Below are 21,485 nucleotides of genomic sequence, written 5' to 3'. Positions count from 1 at the left end.
CTCCTCCATGCAATTATCTTCATCTCTTAACTTTGCATTTTCTGGTTTTGTGTATGTTGGCTTATAACCCTGTTCTTCAGTAGACAATAGATCTGCCCTAAAATGCAATTTAAGGAGGACAACAGTTGTATTTGGACAACCTGATTTGGTTGAAAAGGGAGGAAAATGCGAGAGAATATTAGAAATGATCTTCAGTGACTGTAAGTGTTGGCTTTTATGTTGCAGTGTGATACAGCCTGTTTCTAAAAACTCAGGATTGGTCTTCACCCTTTCTGAAGTGCTACTGATAACCACTTGCGTTGGTGGTATGGTGAAAGGATCTTGGTCAGATCATGTGGTAGCAAAGCCCTGGGTGGGCCCAAACACCCTGTGGGCATGGCAGCATAGAAATGGGAAAGCAGTGTGTTAACAGAGAAGTTTGCAAACTCTGCTGCTTCCTGTGCTGCAGCCACACAGTAAGGCTGCTGCTTAAAAACAAACAGATTGGGGAGTTCTGGCATATTGCTGTCAGAAGAAATAGTAGTTGGAAAATCGGGCGTGTGGAGCCATAGATGATGGTGTATTTGGGGGGGGGGATGGAGAGGGGAGTAAATGTGGAACTCCGACTGGTGGTAGAAGTATCAGTAGTAGGGCTGATGGAATGAAGGATATAGATGATGTCTGAATCCAGGTGAGATCCAGGGTTGCAACCTTGTTTAACAAAAGGCCTCTCAGTGGGAGCACCTCAGGAACCTCCCTTTCTCTGGTCTCTGTGTATGTGTGGCTGATGTAACAAAACAGCAGGAAGCTGAAACTTGTAACAAGTCACTTGTCCCTTCAGCAGTTCCCTTCTAGAGGGGATGAATAAGACCTGGGAACTGTTCCTGGCACTGCAAGCTAAAATAGATATGCACGCTTACTCCATGGTTCAGCTTCTTGACGCCACTCCTGCTCCATGCTGTTGTTCAGCAGGCCCGCTATGATGACGTCAATGCATTCTTCACAGCAGGAAAAAAAAATCATTTTTTCAAACAAACCGAGCATTTCTTTAGACTGGAAAAGCAAATTGGCTGGATGCCTGGTAGCTCTCACAGCCAATCACTATAACCTTACCATAAATGTAGATGTATTTCTATCTTAGGGTTGATTATTGATTTTATTTTAGCCATGGGACTGTTCCGTCCCAGTCGTTTGGGTGTGCGCCCTGCGACTGTGAGGGCTGAGATCCTGAAAGCTGCACTTCTTAGCAAATATTTTGCACATCTCACTGGCTCAGTTAAAATTTGACTTTGTGACCATCCGATATATCGTAAATGCATCTCTTTGGAATCTTTTGCAGGCCTCTGTCTTTACCCAGAGCTTGCAGCTGGCAGCTTAGCTTCAGTTGCTTGCTGGTAGGCTTTTTTCTCTTAGCTGCTTTTTTGAGGACAGTATTACTGAGATCGTGCTTTCTCCTTGCAAAGCTTAGTGTAAAGCTAATGCTAACTGTCAAATATGTAACAGATGAACTGTAAAAGCTCTAGAGATAATGTGCAAGGCAGTCTAGATGTCCTCCAAGGGATGAGTGAGGAAGTGCTTAGGCCTCTTCCTTTGGGCACTGCCCGGCATGATTTGGTCTGTGAGTTGTGTTATGGTTTCCTACAACTGTGAATAAAATCCAAGGCTGAATCCTAGCAGTGACAGTGAGATAGAAATGCCTGTAGAGAAATGTCTGGAGTTAAAAGGTAAATGTGTGTAAAAGGAGGTATTTAATTTTTCTTTTAAGTGTTGGTCTGAAGGTGGAAGTGATAAGCATGGCAGATGGCTTAATTTCAGGTATTAAGTGACACAAAACCAGCCACACGCTGGGAAAAAGCATTTTCATAATATGTTAACAAAGATTTTATTAAAGGTGGTGGTAGAGAGGAGAAACTAAAGGAAACATCTTGAAAGATCTTAGCATACTGTCCTTGATCACAGCTTCTAAAACTGTAACAAATACTGTGCCTTTGTGATTTAGGACCTCCAGTCAGCTTTGTTCTGTCATGCTCCTGTTTGTGGGATATTATCTGACAAGTGAGATTAGCACACTGAGATAACGCAGTGCCTGGTGGCTGACGCTCCCAACTCCCTTGTGTTTTTAATATCACTTAACCTTTAAAATTCTTTTTGGGGGAGGGACAGTGTAGTGGAAAATTTTATCCCTCCCACTAGCATCTCACATGCCATTTGCCATCCTCTGCAACATCAAACATTCTTCAGAGCGAGGACAGGATGCAGTGCTCTCACTCTGAATGTTTGTCTCCGGGCACTGCTATGTGCTTTTTCAGTGGGCTTTGAGCTTCAGGGAGATGATCAAGAGCAAAATGTTGGTAAAGTGGACTTGTGGCAGGAGCAGGTTTGGACCTGGTGGACCATCACCGTTCCCTGCCCTCACCCACACACCCACATCCACTGCACATCTGCACAAACAGGCCTGGGCAGATCACACAACGACAGGGATGAGTCATATCTCCTCTGCTCAGCTGCACAACCTCCTCTGAGTTGAGCTTTTGTGAGCGTGAAGCAGATAAAAGGAGTACGTATGGACTATTTTATATTTCTGTGAAAAAACAGTTGATTGTTTTCTGTCAGTGTTCTCATCAGCAATTAAGTGATGGGTTTAGAATCCTGTGTGTCTCCAGGGGTGGCTGTAACAACAAGGGATGCAGTAATGTTGGTATTTGCTGAAGCAGTCTGTTTAGTTCCCAGATAGGATGTTCGTGATACTTTTCAGCTGACTCATTTCTCATATACATACTTCTTTGAAGCTAAGCATTTCCAAAACGGCATTCTTTCCACGCTGCATGGGATCTCCCTCTCTCCTGCTGCCACCAGCCTCTGTCTCCTGCAAGAATGGATAGGATGAAGGATCCTGAAGAGGAAGAAGCAGAAGGAAGGGTTCTCCACTCTTACTGAGTCACTTCGGTGAGCCATATGTGAGATCAGTGGTCATTTTGATGTTTTCTTCAGTGAAGCTAAGATTTTACCACATGTGCACCAAGCGGATGTCAAGATGTGTTGTGTCAGTAACAGGGGACTTCCCTCTCTTCTCCCTCAGCCTCACAGAGGGGCAGATGCTATGCCCTGTACCTCACACAAGGCAGAGCCTGGACCATCCTGGTGTATTGAAGGACTTTTACCACAAGGATCATCTTCTTGGCTCTCCCAGCCATAGCTTGGCTATTCCTGGGTGACCTGGTTCAGAACCCTCCATCTTGTTTTCTCTTTAGAGGGCCTACATGTAAAAAAGGATCTGGAAAAACAGTCTGCCAAAGAATAGCTATAAATTATTAAAAATCAACCAAATAGGGAAGGTTTAACTACATGGAAACAACAGCCTGTATGGTGTAAGCAGAGAAAAAGAAAACAGATGTAAGCCCTTTTTCCCAAGTGGTGTTGTCCCCCACTCCCCCCTGCAGCCCGTGTTTCTGAGGAGGCCAGGCTGTTTGCAGTGGGAGTGGTGCTGAGTTTTTAATACTGCCACTGCTATTCCTACGCTGCTTTATTTATATACAGTTCAGAAAGGGACACGTGTTTATGCTGCAGACCTGCTAATTACATATTTTCCTCCTTTTATTAAGCAATGTGTTCGTGCTGTGTAATGCAATCAGAGTGCAAAGGAAAGACTTATGTTGTGTTGAAGAGGTATGAGCATTTGGCCTTGTCAGTGAATTCCCAGAGACAGCTAAGTACAATACAGGAAGTGACAGACTCTAATTAGGATGCCAAAAGATGTGTGTGTAGTTCTGGTATCCTCCTGTTAAAGCTATCCAGGCATTTTCAGATGCCTGGACAGCAGTGATTTGCAGCAGTGAAAGAAGTTACTAAGTCTGTTCAAGGAGTTACTGGCGAGGAACTGAAAGAAAGAGAAACCTGGGAAGTACCCAAAACAGTGACAATGTGGTAGAAACAGTAATTCTGAGACAGAAGTTTATAAAAGCTTGTATTTTATTTAGTGCTGTTAGACTTGCTAGAAGAACAGAACATGAACAGGCAGGTTATATCATTTTCTGCTCATGAGTATTTGGGATATTCATGAAGTCCTGATAACCTCAGTGAAATTGGGCAGATGATAGCCTTCCATCTGTGGAACAGAGACCAGTGTACAGCAAGAGCTGTGTCTGTAACAGTTTCTACATGCACAGTACATGTGTATGGGCAATACAGAACAGTACCTATGATCTTTTCCTTGTTAAGAAACACATCAAAAAGCAGTTGAGGTCAGAGAAGATTGCAGCTGGACAACCAGCAGGTCAGATCCAAGTCCTATTGTTTTCCGCCCCCTATGAAGCCAGAGGTTGTCTTGCCATTGATTACCATGAAAAAAACTGACCTTGGGATAGGCTGGAATGAATGAAAACTTTGTAGAATTCTGTTTGTTTGTTTTTCTTATATTTGTCTCAGAAATGCGTGTCCAAGTCTCTCTTACATTCATAAAAGGAAAACAGTAAAATATTCTTTGGTCTGATAGAGAATTTGAGTAAATAAAGGTGGACATGTAAAACACTTTTAGTGGGAAAGGAAAAAAGAGCATTTGGCTGGAAAATGGCTGGTACACTTTCAGAAAACCAAGCAAATTATTAAACAAAATGACATTATCTTGTGCTTCAACATAGTTGTCAAGACTGTCTGCAAGAAAGAGGAAGAAGGACCTACCTCATGTAAACAAGATGCATCTGCAAAGCAAAGGCGAAAACCTGCCTATCTCAGTCTTTTTGTGAAACTTGGTTGTCACTTGGGGAGAAGTTCATAAACTGAATGTTCCAGAGTATGAACAACAGCTGTGTGGTAAGTTTATCCTGGCGAAGTGACCAACCATCTTTGGCCATCAGTCGATTGGAGCACTACAGAGGATAACAGAGAGGCTATTCTAGGCCCAAGCAGTGGCCAAGATGTGTGTGGGGGAGATGTCACAGAGGCAGTTGGACACTGTGCAGAGGACAGAGAGTGGCACTAGTGTTGTTCTGTCCTTCCTATCACCAGCAGTGAATTAGGCACCCCTTTGCCAGGTGTGTTGATGAGAACAAGGTGCAGACAAACAAAAGTGACACCCAGCAAAAATCCAGCAGATAGAGGTGGAAATCCTTTTGCACAGGTCAGACATGCAAAGGTTTTTCTCGGGGCTTCATATTATACACAGTATCCTGCAGGGGAGGGCTTTTTCTTTTAGATCTGCAGTATAGATTACAGCAAGTTGTAAATATACTTGCAGACGCTTTGTTGATCTGTAATTGTTATCGTTCAGACCACTGCTAAAAGCATTAAATGTCATAGCCAATGATGAGAAGGGAAGGTCCCACACAGTCACGCCCACTCAGCAGTGACATCCCTGCACTACTGTGTTGTGAGACTTACAGACATCTGTTTGTCAATTCTAGATTGGCCTAATTTTTAACAATACCATGTTTTAGAAAGTTAGAAACTTTAGGAATAACCTTTCACACTCTAATTTGTAATATTTCTCTTTAAAGTTAGATTTTAGAAGTCATTTTCGTGAAGCCATATTCATCGTCTATTGTAAGATACCCCCTTTTACTTTTTTAATTATTTTAATTCTGCGTTTGTGGCAGTGGCAGTTAGAATGTGTTTACCTGACAAGTTTGTAAGAGGCTACTTTATCCAGTACATGCTTGGCATTTTAGTAAGCCATCTTTCTTCCTGTTTTGTAAAATCCCCTTAATCACTTCAAAGAGCTAATGACAAGAAGCATTAATTGCTCTGGACACAGTTCAGCCTATTGTCTTGGACTACCTGGATGGATGTGGGCTATCCAGAACTGCTGCACTCCATGTGCCTAACTGTACTGCCTGTTCTTTCAGTCTCCCGCAGTGGAGATGAAATAGCCCAAATCCATTTTGCAATGCTTTGAATTCCCACGTGGCTCTTTTCTGATATAGAAAACACACGTGTTAAATATGTTTGCATTTGGTGCGTTGTTTTTGACAATTATATATAAGAGCATATATTTCCGTATAGTAGTATGCTGGTCTCAAAAGTACATTTCCTTTTTATCCTAAGGTATTCTTAAAAATATGTGTTAACTTCACTCTGGTTGTATATTTCCACTTGTTTTCATGCGTTCTTCAGTTCACTGATATTTAATGCTCATTCCTTCATTGTGACATAGTGTTTCTGGTGTAAGTTAAAAAAAAAAAAAAAAAGGTACAACTGTACTCTCAGGAGTTGTTTGTTAGTTGTGCTGAGTAACTGATCCAGGAGAGAAAGAATTTGCTGTGAGGACAGGTTTCCTGGTCCTGCCTAGCAGTGACACCTAATTATGCTGCATGTGCCCGGCCCAGGAGCCAGGAGAAAAGAGCTGGAAGCCATGGCTGACCCATGTGGGAGAGGTAAGTACCTGCTTGGGAAAATCTGTCTTGAGGGGAACTCCACAGATTGCTATCAGCCGGAGCCTGCATGCAAAGAAGCTGTGTGTTGGTCAGAAAAAGTGAAATTCTAACACTGGAAGAACTGGTACATTCAGTCGTGGAAAAACTGCCCTCTAGAGGTGCTTCTCCTTCCTGCTCGCTGGAGGGGCAGCTTGCCTGGCTGATACAGGTGCTGAAGCTCGTGGGACTCTGATTTGACAACACGCAATGCGTCTACATTTTAGTCTGTAAGTAGTAGCCTTATGAGACCTGCTTCCAGAATATTTTTCTGATGGGAAATATCTGATCTCTCATAATTCGCAAGCTCATCTTGAAACTTTTCTTCTGGTGAGCTAAGAGTAGGGCTTCTCTTCCGTGCAGCCATTAGGTTTCCTTATTGCTGCCAGTACAGACATATGTCGATTAAGGAGCTAAGAAGGAGAAGAGGAAGGACCCCTGCTTTCTGCCTGCCCCTGTACACATGTCATGTGGGTCTGAGTTTCTGACAAGTACAGTGATTGTTTTTCACAGTAATACAGTGGGAAGATGTCATTTGTATCTGGGTAAGTTTAGACTGTGTTATCAGAGTGGTTCAGATTCTGGAGGAATCTGTTTTCTCATGGGAAACAAGTTGATGTAAGGTTATCAGGAACCCTTGTATGCAATGTCACTTAGGGCACACCAGTCTTCACGAACTGTGGACTAGCTACTGAGCAGTTGCTGTGTTAAGGCACAGTAGGGCAGAGCTCAGCCTTGGCTAATGGCCTGAGAACTGATCCAGGATCTCTGGTGGATTTGCAGCTCTTGGTGTGGAGACAGCGTTCCTCTGTCTGCGCTTCTGATATATTTGATGTTTTCTTTCTGACATGAGGTATGTCCACTCCAGCTGCAATTTGAGCTGTGGGTGGTGCCTTGCAGATGAAATGTAGAGCTTATTTCCAGAGCAAATCATGGAGAACAATGTATTTCCAGAACTGTTTAAATCAAGAAAATTAATGGAGGGAAAAATCTGTCAGCATCTATTACACATGATAGTGTTGATACAAACTCCTGTCTCGAGAAATCCTTCTGCTGCTCATAAGAAAGCTGGAAGGGTATAGGAAGAAAATTATCACTGTCCCCCTTCTTTCTTAAGGATTTGCTTAAGATGGAAGGAAATTGCAAAGACATGATATCAGCCTGATGCAACAGGACTCATTCTTACGTTCTGTTTATTTATCAAAGAAGGAAGAGGAGGGAGCTGTTAGCTCATTTTTACTTTGAGTATTTTCCTTTGATTTTTGAATGAGGGGCAACTTTACTTAATGTTATCATGGAGAAAGGTCCTTGTTAAGAAGATGAAGTGAAGTTGTGAATTAAAATGCTCATCACCCCACTGCTTTTAAACAGCACTGACAAAACTATGTTCCAAACTTTGCAGGTTGATAACTACCACATTTTACTAACTGTCTTGAGAATGATTCGAGCTGCTTTGTCTTAAGATGTTAGAGCCTGACAATGGTAGAGCAAGCCAGTCTGTGTGGCTGACAGGTAATGATTGCTCTGACGCTTTACAGATGTGCACTGCACGACAGCTGCAATGAATCAAGTTATTAGGACTTTCTGCTCCCTAGAGCTTACTTATTCCTGCCGTTCTTAAAAGGGTGGGGGAAGGGGAAGAAGAAAAGTGTAAAGCCTATCAGTGAGATAGAGGAGAGGGCCTGAAGCCAGACAAACAGAAATATTTTGGGATTCTGCTAATGCCGAGAAGATGAAAGGAATCCCCAAATAAAAGGGAGCTAGAGACATATTTAGCAGAGTCTCATTCCTAAGCAGCCAATTAGATCTAAGCAGGAAGGTCTTCATGCATATCTGAGAAGCTGTTTTCCCTTATAAAGTAATGAGCTGTAATGTTATGAGTAAAGGAGTTACTTTTTTTCCCAGTTTTCTATAGCAGTTGTGATAAAAAACTTCAGCTTCTGCCCTTCTTTACCAAAAAAGTATGACATCTACAAGCTAGTGCATGGCCTTTGAGGCTGCATTCCTGGGGACAGCCGAAGCCTGTTTCCTAGGCAGAGCCATACAGCTCCTGTTGGCATGCAGTCCTAAGCACATTTTCTGTTCAGATGAAAATATGTGCAAGTTACTGAAAAACAAAGAACTTGTCTTAAGAAACATGTAACTAAGAGTTTCCACTGATACCTTGAAAGATGGTCAATGAAGTAGTTTCCAGTCTACATGGGAGCTTTGCTAGTAATACTATAAAAAGATCAAGGGAAAGTATATGGAAAAAAAAAAAGCAACAAATTCTCTTTTTCCAGTTATTTTCCTTTCTCTCATTGTATTCCAGACATGCTCCTCTGATAGACAACATTTTGGACAGATAAACAGCATGGAAACAGTTTTTGGCTATGGATGCAGTGAAAGAAGTAGAGCCTTGAGGTATATACACACAGGGCAAATTGCGCTTGGTGGCTTCTATACAAATGAGCAGTGTAAGTATTTAAAAGTAGAGAGCAAAAAGTGGTGATGGAATTGGCCTCCACTGGGGGATCTTGGCTGCTTTCAGGAGTGATAGTTTGGTATTTATTCTTTTTCTGTTGAAAACAGAAACGTGACTGGGCTAAGCTGGTATGCATCTTTAGCCATAGAGGAAAGTTCAGAGATTTTTATCCCCAGCATTTAGGTTTAGTTCTCAGGATGCTTGTTCTGCCCTGTTCTATTTAGGTTCTTATTCCTGTCTCATGCCACATACATTCTCTCCCCATTTCCCACCCCTCTGGCAATGACCTATGTCACTGAGAAGAAAGGTATAAACTATTAATGTCACTTTTTCCCCATGTGTTTTTATTTAGCAATATCTGTGATCATATCTTAAGCAATGGAGTCACTATAAAGAAAAGAAATGCCTGTATTTTGTAATGTCCCTCAAGCTGTACTGAGCTCATTTCCTTGCATAGTTTACTCGTTTGCCTGCCTTCCTTCCTGCCCCAGGACCTTCCATAGTGTAACACTCCAGAGACGAGCTGTCTGCAGAGCACTGGCTCTCCTTTGTGTGCTGGAGGCAAGGTTGTGCTACGTCTTTATAGAGTTTCACTGTGCTGCTTCTATGTATCCACAGCTACTGCTAAGTCAGTCTCTGGGCTTACTTCCCCCTTCCAGTCTGCACAGCCCTAACTCTAGCAGATGCCCTGAAAATAGTCCCTCCAAACACTATGTATCCTCCTTGTTGTCATATCAGTAACTGCTTTCGCAGGGTAAACTTCTGTGTCAGCTGTATCTTTCACAAGCACCCTGAAAGTTAGAATTCCCAAATCTTTGATGCCTATGACACCCAAGGTGTTTCAAAGTGACGTGTGCTCCCCACCCATACAACCACTTCTCACAGCAGCCATTGCCCCAGCTGGTATTGGGATATGCACCAGGCTAAGCTGCTCAGGGTATGATGAAGTTTAACAGAGAGAAGAAACAGTGTAATATCTGCATGGCCACTGCCTCCCATGATGTCTACAGACGTCTTCTGCAGAAAACTGTTGCCTCTATTTCTAGCTATGCAGAGGTGTTATGTGAATTGATTGGCATTCCTGCTGAAGGAGTGTTTACTTGCCTTTGCAATCTCATACTGTACCCAGTAGAGTGTGATCACCAGTAAGGTTCTTTGTTTTTTGTTTTTTGGGTTTTTGTGGTTTTTTTTTTTTTTGGATGAGTGAACCTTCTGTCATTTAGGTGTTCACCTTAATTTGGATTCTTCTGGATCTAAAAGCCTTGGATTATACTTCCTCTATTAATTAATGCTTGTCTCGAAATCAGATATGTTACTGCACTGGAGGGTTTTGCTGCATGAAATTCTTCTTCCCCTTAACCTGATTTGCTGATCTAATGTAGTTATGTGAAAAGTACATAATTCCCATCTGCTGTGTTTTGAATATCATTTGAAAAAAATTATTTCTTTTTGGGTGTCATTTAAGGGCCTGTTGAAGATACGCAAGAAAGTATCTCTCTATGTCCTCTGCAGTAGACTGCTTACGTTGGTAGATTGTATGTTGTTGTTTGTTTAATGTCTATCATCTTTTGTCCAGGTGCTAAAAAATGAAATTATAGATAGCTTTTGCATGGCTCATGATCTTGTTAGCTTCTGTATCTGTGCCTCAAAGGCAATTACATTCCTTAGAAGTTCCTTTCCTTAAAAGTTAAATTCCTTTTGGTCTTCAGTCCATAATTCTTCCTATCTGCTGTCTTTACATGTTGCCTTGTACTCAAATCTCTTCACTGGAAGAAATCCCAGTGCGGTTGTATGGGAGATCTCTAGCATTAAGACTACTCAGTTAGGCAGCACTCCGTAAGCAAACACACGATGCTGCTCCCTGTTGCAAGAAGACTCACAAAGCAAGGATCTCATTTGGATTCTTGTGTCTTTCTTGGCTCATGTGCATAGGCCATTTTTGAATTTGTAGTGGTTTAGAGATAGAGTTTAGAGATGCTAATTTCTGATCTCTAGTAGTAATTCAAGGGCAATGTATTGTTGACTGTGAAAGGGCTGCTCATGAGACACAGTCTGCCTAGAGAACAGCTGGCTGCAGCCAAATAAATCCAGTCCTCTGAAAATAGCTCATACATTGAGAACCTTTGCTTTAGTTGCTAAAAATATGCTCGGGGCAAAGCTAGCTAGAGGTTATGAAATTCAGCAACTTTATTATGAATGTTTTGAGATAGGAGTTTACAGCTTGTGTCCATCAGTGGAATTGACACTAGGATGAAGCTTGTCCACAGTTCCTAGTGCTTTGGAAATAAACTGATGGAGACAGGATATTGATTGTCACCCATTACAGGCTAGGGGCACCATAACAACCTGTTAGCAGAACGTTTACACAGCTTTCAAAGACCCTACTATGAACCCTATGCAACAGCAGATACTTCTTTTAGTATCCCTAAGTGTGGACCTTTTAAGTGAATTTGTGGCAAAATTCAGTAGCTGTTTAGCTTGCCAAAAGTATTCTCATTGCGTTGATCAAAATCTTTAACAAAAGCGAAGTGTCTCCTTAAAAACACTTTCCCTATTACAAATGACTGCTCTTTCAGTTTTCACTCTGCCTCTTGGATGTTCCTGTGGAGGCCTGGGCCTCTCTTGTTTGAACGTGTGCTCTTCCTGACAGAGGGTGTCTGTCACAGGCACACTTTTCTTGCTGCATTTTAGCAAGTTCTGCAGTGTTTATCTTACACAGCTGAAAGTCTCCTCCTGTTTCATGAGCTCTGCGTTGGAATGCAGTGGAAGGGACTCAGGGCCTGTGGCCACCCAGATTAGAGGTTTTTGTAATAAGGTCCCTATATGGTTTTGTTAGAGACTTCGGCTCTGTCTCTCTCATCTCTGCTCCTTGTTTGGGAGGCTGGTGGGAGGAGAAGAGCTGAAGGGGCTATATAACCCTGGTGCTTTTGGATACACAGTGCACCATCCCAGAGCTGCTATCCCCAGCCAAGCACTGTCAGGGTAAGTGGCACTGAACCAATAGTGGGATTTATAGTTTTCTGGATGACTTTAATTAAGTAATGTCACATGGAAGCTATTCAGGAGGATGTACTGCTATGCTGCAGTTTGCTTAGGCATTACTTACTAGAACTGAATTGGTAAAATGCTTTTAATGTCTACACTGAGTTGTATTTGTTTTAAAGCACTTTTGAATGGGAAATACATCTGATGATTTTGCCGATTCCACCAACACTCCAACAGTAATATAAAGACACAGACTGTGTAATGGCACAGCTGGAATTTAAGTGAACCCGTGTGCCCCCATGGAGTTAGCTTTGGACAGAACAGAGTTCCTGAATGGGTGAATTTGCACACTGTGTAGTGGTTTCTCAGCAGCTTTGCTTCAGTGCTCTCAAATCAGCTTAAATTGACGTGAGTGTTTTGGAGTGTGACTGCAAGAAGAGCTGGAAGATGCAAAATAGCAGTATCTAATCAGATGCAATGAGGATGCATGTGTATTCGTTGCTGTCTCGATAGATATGAAACTGTGGTCTGCAAAACGCCAAACATTTTATTAAAGATCATGTTATACACAGCGTTCCTTGTGAGGCTGGAGTTGTTCTCCTGATAGCATGCTGTAGAGGCTGGGGAAGTGATTGGTTGTCTTTCAGTGTAAAGCAGGTAGAAGTAAGAGGCTAAATACTGTATTAATTGCTGGGGTGAATATTTTCCTTTATTCTGCAGTGCTGAGTGACTTTTGCTGCTGGAGGATGTTACTACTGCATGCCATGGCAGTCCTGAGCTGCAACTCACTCCTTGGAAGCAGAGTGTCCTGCCTGAATGATTTAGCTTTGATTTTTCAGCTTTTTGTGCTCTATTACTAAATATGGTTTTCATTAGAGTCCACCAAGCTCAGAAATGCAGCCTTTCCTGCTCCCTCCTCCCCCCTCCCCCAAGTGATTTTTGGCATTGCATTCTCTGCATTGGTTTGAGCAAACCCCCTGACCTCGAACTCTGTTCCAAAAACAGACGGTTGGAAAGCATATTTCCTAATTAGGAAATGGTTTCTCTAAACCACTCTGTTCATTCATGTTAGATAACAATTGTACTCCATAGACTAAATGCTTAAATATAAAGAGCCTGTTTTCCCAAAAGTTTAAGAAATGCAAAAATTGCAACCTACTTTCCTTTTCTGGTAATAATGACTTAATATCTGGAGTACATCAAGGTGGGATTTCCCTCTCCATGCCTTCTCCTGGCAGCTACTGTATCCATGCAGAACTGCAGCCTGCAGAAGCAGTCCCACAGCTGCGTCTCGTGGCTGTGAAGGGTCTGCAGTGAAGCGTCTGGGGGAGGCTGTCCCTACTAGTCCATCTGTGGTGGAGGCTGAGCGTTGCCTCATGCTCCCATGCTCATCAGCCATGGCTCTCACTGACCCCACTGCCGCTTCGCCGTGCACTTCCAGCATTCCCATGGCAGCAGGTTTGAGCGGCTGCGCGAGGAGCCAGCTGGGCTGCTGGATGACAGCCGTCTGCTTTGGCTGTTAACACATTGCAATTTGTTGAACTCTGCATGGAAGTCCAGGCTCCCAGCTAGTCGAGTGATTCCCTAACACACTATAAATTGTGGGCAAATAGTTCTTCTCGAGTGCTGGTATTCGGGGCTTGTTTCCGTAAATGACTTTAATACAAACCCTTTAAAGCATTTTTATTACCCTTGTTATCTTCCTGTTGCCTGAGGAGAAAAACAATTTCTGTTTTAGTGAAGCAGGGAGCCAGCATAAATTACTTTGTCATTCTACAAATGCAGCTTATTAGCTGGTTTGAAATGATGATGGAGCACATACTATGGACAGTTTCAAAACACATGCTGTCCTTGATTGCATTTTAAAGTCAGGATATCATCTTTCTACGTGCACCAGTCTTGTCAGGATGATAGAGGCAGGGGACATCATACTGAATCTGATGCAAAAAGACCTTTGTTTTTGCAGCTGTCAGTCCAGCAGTCTTCTTTATCTCCCACCTACGCCTCAGTGGTGGATTTCCGTGGCCAAATTTAGATAAACATTCGCTGTCTCAAAGCTGTGATGATCTGTCTTTCCATGCAGCAGGACTGGAATAGTTCCATGGAGTACTTTGAATTATGTCTGGTGCATACAGCCTTCCTGCCTATCAGTTCCTTTTATACCGCATTCTCTGTCTTACAGGGTGGTTCTGGTACCTCACTTTGTTTTTTTTTTTCAATTATTCTTTTCTTGCTGTTTTCATAGGGCTGTTTTCTGCTTGGAGCACCTGAGGACATTGACATAGAAGATGTGTGAGGAGGAGGACAGCACTGCCCTTGTTTGTGACAATGGCTCAGGGCTCTGTAAAGCTGGCTTCGCCGGGGATGATGCTCCAAGAGCAGTTTTCCCTTCCATCGTGGGTCGTCCCAGGCACCAGGTGATGAAATGCTTAAGTTATTCCATACTGGGCTTGGAGACATGCCCCATTCCCAACTCTCCATCCCCGAGCTACCTTTTCCTGCATCTGAGGCTAACCCAGCCCTGGATAGTCTGTGTAATGTGGTATTTATAGGCAAAATGTGTCCAGCAGTGCACTCACCTGAGTCAAAGCAGATCTATAGCCTTGTGAAAGGAATCCTCAAGTTTTTGCACTTCCTTCTATGCTCTCTTCTCCCTGTACTTTGCGTCACCCAGAGAACTTGGTGAGTACAGACAGTTTAAAAGCAAACAATCCCAGAGAAGTATCTGGACTTTTTGACTGCCCTAAAACTGATGATAGATGATGTGCAGGGAACTAAGGGAGGAAGGAGAAGCTGTCAGTCTGTTTCCCATCTTCTTCTTTTCACTGTGTCACAGACAGACACCTCTCTGGGGTTTCTAGGGCTGTTTTTTTTTGGTTTTGTTTTTTTTTTTATTTTTTTTTTAGCTGCAAGCTTTACATTTGAACATATGATATATTCTCATCAATTTTAAACAGTTTGCAAAGTGTATTTATTAGCTGAGTTGTTAAATACAAGGTTGCTGAGCCATATCAACATTAGTGAGATCTAGAGCAGCTTAGCTAGGCCATAACAAACTAAGCTGGCTGCTGGGTTTTAAAATCCACCTGATTTCTTCTGTGTCACCTCAGGACGTGTTGAAATGAGGAGAGGTGGACTGGCTGTAAGGTGTGGCACTTAATGCACCCAGCTAATAAGTTTTCAAGCCATTGAGGGCAAGTGAAATATGTGCCTTTTGGTATAGCCACTAGGAGGTCTAATTGAAGCCTCTGAACATTACCATAATTTAAAAATATATATATTCAAGTGTCATCTTCCATAGACAGGATTAATTACATTAATTGCTCAAAAATAAATCATAGGGTCACAGTAGAAAAATATACAGCAGATTTCTAGAATCTCTTTTTTCCTGATCATGTATTATGGAAGACATTAGACCTCTGAAGGAAGGATCATCCCATCATAAACTTAAAGTCCACGTTGTTTCCAAGGTACAAGTTGTTAGAGAAGCCACGTTTTGGAGCGTAAAATGACTTAAGTTCTGGTAAGAGTGTTAGGTAGTCAAAGCATCCTACAGTATACTATTTTTTAACAGTATTTCTAACTTAAAGCATAGAGACTACTGTATATCCGGAGTAGTTTCCAACTTCTAGCCCATAGACTTGGAAAATCTGAATTGTGTATTGCTGCATCACGGCCCTTAGATGGCACAATGTCCCCATCTGCTTTCCTATGCTTCAGCAGACAGGTCATCCCTAAGTAACAAAGAACATTAAAACAAGCCTATCATTCTACTTCATCTTGATGAGTTTGACATTGTACTTCTTGTGTGTGCATGCAACTGAATATCATACAAAAAAAATTGTACTTGTTTGCTGTTTACTTAACTGTACTGGAAAAATGATTAATTCTCCAGTCATTAGTATTTATAAAGTGTTTTGTAATTAGTGTCACTGGCAACTGAATTTATCTCAGGTGATGTGTCACAAAGTAGTTACCTCTCCTTGAAAGACTAACTCTATTTGTGTTATTTTATAGGGTGTGATGGTTGGTATGGGTCAAAAAGACAGCTATGTAGGTGATGAGGCTCAAAGCAAGAGAGGAATCCTGACCTTGAAATACCCCATAGAACATGGCATCATTACCAACTGGGATGACATGGAGAAGGTTTGTCAGTGTTGTAATAATGTGCATCGCTGGTAGACAATCCCTTGAACCGAATGTTTAACACATTACTTGGTACATTTTAGATGAAAGTGTTGTGCTGTCAGGTGTGGTTTAATGAGAAGCTTGTTAGCAGCAAGCTGGAATTAAGTCTATGCAGCTCTCTCTCCTATTGCAAGATTATATATATTTTCATTAATTTGTGTACCCTTTGAAGAAGTCGTTTATCATTAGCAGTGATATTTCTAACCTGAGGATAGAGTGTTTCCTTTTCCAGTTACCTTGGTTATTTCTACGAAGGCAATAAGAACAATTGCATGTGAAACGTTTCTCGCCGGTCTCTAAAGTGCTATAAGCAGAGTGCTGGAGCATTAAACCTGTCTGAAAGTCATTCTGAGCTGCTAGTTGATGGTATTTTTCTCCTTTGCCTTCTGCCACTGTCCTCAGATCTGGCATCACTCCTTCTATAATGAGCTCCGTGTTGCACCTGAGGAGCACCCAACTCTGCTGACTGAAGCACCACTGAATCCCAAAGCCAATCGAGAGAAAATGACCCAGGTAATCTCACCCTGAAGCTATGGAATAATTCCAAGTTTGTGGATTCAGCAGGATGTGAACACCATCATTTCAGTTAGTCATGACAACTTGATTGTTCTGCAGTGTGTATCTCTTAGTAAGGGAAGATAGAAAGTGCACAGTGACTGTGTGTCAGATTTCTATGTTACTACATTTATTTGGAAAAGTCTGTGTATCAGTTTTGGATGTGAGAACTCTGGTCTGCCCAAGTGTTGTCACTTTCATCTTTCTGTGTGTGTGTGTGTGTCCAGGCCTACTACAAGATGATCTTTAATGTGTCTGTATTAATACATTGTAGATGTAGATTGGATACGGAGGGGTCAGAAAGGACAAATGTTTGATTTAAATGTATTTTCCTTCCTTGTTATTACCAACCATCACTAAATACAAAAATCTTGTATTTTCCCTTTCCTTTGCTGTAATGATACAACTAAACAAAAATCCCTACTGCTAAGCTAATTGTGTTAATTGCATTTCAGATTATGTTTGAGACTTTCAATGTGCCAGCCATGTATGTAGCTATTCAAGCTGTTCTGTCCCTGTATGCTTCTGGGCGTACTACAGGTAGGTCTCTAGAGGTGGCACTGGTGTTCAAAACAGTTGTGTGTGAGCACCTGAGCCTGAATCATGTGTTATCTTCTCAAAGGGATTGTGCTTGACTCTGGGGATGGTGTCACCCACAACGTGCCCATTTATGAAGGCTACGCTTTGCCACATGCCATCATGCGTCTGGACCTGGCTGGCCGTGACCTGACAGACTACCTCATGAAGATCCTGACGGAACGTGGCTACTCCTTTGTGACCACTGGTAAGGGCATGCTGCATAGCTGAGGAGGGGAGTTGTTTAATGTGCAATGTTTCTAGTGCCCTTAGAAGGAATAGCAGTGGTTCTGCAGTTGTTTTCATTAACAAGAAAGAATCCAACAGGGAAAAAGTACTTTCTCTGCAGGACTGGCAGAGAGGATCTGTGTAAAAATGGAGAGGATGTTGGAGAATGAAAGTGTGGCTGAGTGCCATTCTAAAAACTGAATCTTCTCAACAGCGGAGCGTGAAATTGTCCGTGACATCAAGGAGAAACTGTGTTATGTGGCCCTGGACTTTGAAAACGAGATGGCCACTGCTGCCTCTTCCTCCTCTCTGGAAAAAAGCTATGAGCTTCCTGATGGCCAGGTCATCACCATTGGAAATGAACGCTTCCGCTGCCCAGAGACTCTCTTCCAGCCATCTTTCATTGGTAGGTTGAATGACTATTGTGCTTTGGTAAGCTGCTCGTAAATACCAGGTCTCTATTTCCTTCTGATTGTATCCCACTGCTGGCTCATTTAGATGTATACGCAAGTATGTCCCAGTGCCTATTATAAAATAATCTTTCAGAACAGCACTATTAATACACTGGGAGGAACTTTATGTCAAACAGTAAAGCAAAATGCTTTCCCAAAATAAACTCCGAGTGTTTATTTCTGGCTTTGAGCCCATGACATTGTGTATATTATGTATTAGTTACTATGAAAATTCTGGCTGCAGAAACACTTTTCTAAATGGTATGAGGGTTATAGTCTGAATGTGCTTGCAGGGAGGGGTTAAAAAACAAGCGAACAAAAAGCACTACTTTTATTCTACTGAAAGACTGCCCCCAAATGTGAATCCAGAGTGCATCACATTTGCAGAGCAGATCAATGGTCATGGAGGCAAGCTTGCAGCAAGGTCACGTAAAAACCTAGTTTGATGGAATATCAGCTCATAAATAGATGAAGTAGCTGCATACTTAGTTAAAGGTATTGGGACATATTTTGACTATTTTTTTCTCTAAGCTGGCTCAGTTTAAAAAGGGGGAAAAAAAATAGAGGGAAAAAAAAAAGTAAGAACAAGAAAACAAATGATTCCAGGACCATATAAGGAATTCTTCGGACATATGAGGTTGTCTGCAAAAGCCTACCGGAAACTGTACTACTCCATACCCCTGGATTTTCTTTTTAACGAGGAGTTGAGTGTGTAGATGGGGGTGGGGAAAGAGGGCTGTGCCCAAAGGAGCTTCTAAGTAAATAATTCAAACAGCAGCAGAATGACTTTCCGTATTTCTGCAGCCTTGAAGACTGTTGTCTTCCAAAGACAAACTGCAGCTCACATTGTCTGTTCAGCATTAACAATTTTAAGTCTCTGTATGGAGTTGCTTCCTCAGTGTTCTGCTGTCATTTCTGTAGGCATGGAGTCCGCTGGCATTCATGAAACCACTTACAACAGCATCATGAAGTGTGACATAGACATCAGAAAGGATCTTTATGCCAACAATGTGCTTTCTGGAGGCACTACAATGTACCCGGGCATTGCAGACAGAATGCAAAAGGAAATAACTGCTCTAGCTCCCAGCACCATGAAGATCAAGGTACAGTGCAATAATTTGTAAACTATTTGAGGGAACATGTAAAAAATCCTCAGAAATCTAACAAAGAATATCAACTCTTTACAAAGTGCTTTGTACATATTTTCAGTCAAGCCTGCATGTTCTACTAAATCATCCCCTGGTATCTGCACGAGTCACCCTGGCTGCTAAAAGAAGACGGGGCCTTCTCTCCTCTCACTTCCTTTCTCATGCTGTGTTCTGCAAACTGACCTAGCAAGGCCAAAGAAGAATAGCATGGAATCAGCAACATTCATTTTTGTAGAGCTGCAGCTTCTTCAGCAATTTATGGCTAATGGCATTTGGGTGTAGGAAATGCTGCTTCTGTCCTTGGCTCACAAGTTAAGAAAAAGATTCTAACAAGTTATTCATCCTTCTGCTGCTGCATCTCTCCCCTTCCTTGCTTTGCAAACATTTTGTCAGCTGTACTGATAGGAACATTCCATCGGTCATTCATTCTTCCAAGCCCCCCTGGGCTACCATTATATGTTTGTCTCATGCTATGAGAGTGGCTGCCTCCCCTTGTCTCTTTTGTGGTTATGAATGCACACACACACACACACACACACACACACACGTTGTTGTGTTGGGCAGACTGATTCAACCAGAGGAACTGAGGGTGTAGGCTCAGGCTCAGGCAACAGCTTTGTAACTTCATGGCTTGCTGCAATGGCTAACTGCAAGACACTAGTGCACATGTACAGTGTTTTCACTAATACAAAGTATCACTGCTTTAATAGTTCTGTATAACAAATTCGTAGCTTAACGTTGCATTTAATGGTTTTATTTCTTAAACAGATCATTGCTCCTCCTGAACGTAAGTACTCCGTCTGGATTGGAGGCTCTATTCTTGCCTCCCTCTCCACCTTCCAGCAGATGTGGATCAGCAAACAGGAATATGATGAGGCTGGCCCATCCATCGTTCACCGCAAATGCTTTTAAATCGCTTTATACTTCTATGTCTTTTTAGCATATTACTGTGAATGTATTCAGGAAAATACATTCTTAAAATTTCATTCCATAAATCTTTCATCGTAATGGCTGGTTAATTGGATACGGTGTATTTTTTGGAATAAATTTTAAATATGCAAATGAAATTGCTGCTCCTAGTTTAGAGATGCAGTTGTGGAGTTGCCATTACAGCTGGTGCGAAGCTCCATCTCGTGGCGTAAATTTGCTACTGCGCTGTGGGCGTAGAAGTGGTACCTGTTGTCCAGTGGTATCAACTCCAGAAAACGCTCAGCTCCCAGCCTGCACGGTGCCAGCGTTCAGCCTCGGTATGCATTTCAGTCTGCAAGCAGAACTAGTCATGGTGTTCCCAAAGTTCTGGGCAGCAGCAGAGGGGCACAGCATCTGCTTGGTACCAGGAGGAGCACGTGCACTCTGCTTTGCATCTGCTCTATCCAGAAATATTATCTGTCCACATCACTTCTCAGTTCACAGCTACCATGCTGGAAAAGGCACTTCTTATACCCTACGGCCCAGAAGTGTACGATGCTTTCTATATCTTTTCATGGTTGTTTTCTTTTGCTTTGTTTCTATTAAAAATAAAACCTCTCCTTCTGGGAGCATATCTGAGTGCTGATATTAGCTTGAATAGGTGACTTTGCTATTATGTGTCCTCTGAATGAGTGTAGCTTATGTTGTTGTTGTGATTTTCATCAAAGTTTAAGGGTAATTAAGCTGGCTTAATACAATTGCTCTTCAGAAGTTTGTTTGTTTGTTTGTTTTTCTGGAGGGGAGGATGTAATGTAGTCAGAGCAGATAAAATGTTTTTAGACAAAGTTCTTTTTCTATGACTTTTCTGATTCCGCTTTTTGTCTTAAATACATTGAGACTGATTTTTAAGAGAAGTATACGCATAAACGTTGAAGCCAATACTGCTGTCTTAGAAGTATATATATATATATATATATAAAATACGTTTATGACCAAAGAATTAATTGAGACAGACCTGAAAAAGGTCAGTTCTAAGGACTTTGCTGCAATCCACATTCATTAGAGTTCAGGATGAAGAATGCTATTTATTTTTGTTACTTATTTTCCTGCCTTAAACTCAACTGTTTACTTACCTCACCTACCTGTTACTCCTTGCCTTTGAACCTGTAAGCTTTTTGCAGCAGCACCTGTTATTTACTACAGCTGTGTAACTGCTGGGTTTCAGATCTTGTCCTTCTTCAGACACAGTGCATATTTCTGAACTCTTTTGTACTAACCTTATTATTTAAAGTCTAGGTCATCTAGGTTCTTGGAACAGATACTAAATAAACTCTTGTAAGAGCAAATACCTTTGTATGGTTCTTCCTTCTAACTCTAGGTAGATCTTTTTACCTAATTCTAGCCCCATCCAGAAAATCACTGTCAGGATCAGAGCTTGATTTCAAATAGGAGTTTCTGCTAAAGAGTTGCTGGAAAAAACACAGTTATCCAAAGGACTCTGATTCTTCTCTACTATCCCAGGAAGCAATGAGGGTCAACACTCAGGTGAAGGACTTAACTATGTTTTCTGTTAATGACTCAGCAGAAACTTGAGCTA

General features: G+C 41.9%; 1 protein-coding gene across 11 annotated transcripts in view; it reads left to right on the top strand.

Moving 5' to 3' along the window:
- ACTA2 (actin, alpha 2, smooth muscle, aorta) overlaps window positions 1-21,234 on the top strand; it is a 56,203-nt gene extending 34,969 nt beyond the window's left edge. For 7 of the 11 annotated variants that reach the window (XM_015288392.4, XM_046942894.1, XM_046942896.1 and 4 more), the window contains 10 exons: window positions 4,617-7,895; window positions 8,695-8,839; window positions 14,078-14,249; window positions 15,850-15,978; window positions 16,423-16,533; window positions 17,031-17,115; window positions 17,198-17,359; window positions 17,594-17,785; window positions 18,753-18,934; window positions 19,748-21,234. In XM_015288392.4, the coding sequence (XP_015143878.1) occupies window positions 14,121-14,249; window positions 15,850-15,978; window positions 16,423-16,533; window positions 17,031-17,115; window positions 17,198-17,359; window positions 17,594-17,785; window positions 18,753-18,934; window positions 19,748-19,891 (1,134 nt within the window). In that variant the 5' untranslated portion in view covers window positions 4,617-7,895; window positions 8,695-8,839; window positions 14,078-14,120 and the 3' untranslated portion in view covers window positions 19,892-21,234. Of the gene's footprint in view, window positions 1-4,616; window positions 7,896-8,694; window positions 8,840-11,787; window positions 11,830-14,077; window positions 14,250-15,849; window positions 15,979-16,422; window positions 16,534-17,030; window positions 17,116-17,197; window positions 17,360-17,593; window positions 17,786-18,752; window positions 18,935-19,747 lie in introns of those variants that run through there. The other 4 variants (XM_046942902.1, XM_046942901.1, XM_046942899.1 and 1 more) reach the window with 4 other exon arrangements.
- Window positions 21,235-21,485: the final 251 nt, after the last annotated feature.

The sequence above is a fragment of the Gallus gallus genome, chromosome 6 (genome assembly GCF_016699485.2).
Source record: "Gallus gallus isolate bGalGal1 chromosome 6, bGalGal1.mat.broiler.GRCg7b, whole genome shotgun sequence".
Lineage (NCBI taxonomy): Eukaryota > Metazoa > Chordata > Aves > Galliformes > Phasianidae > Gallus > Gallus gallus.
The sequence above is the reverse complement of the archived record's forward strand: the minus strand, read 5'-3'. Positions and strand labels throughout refer to the sequence as shown.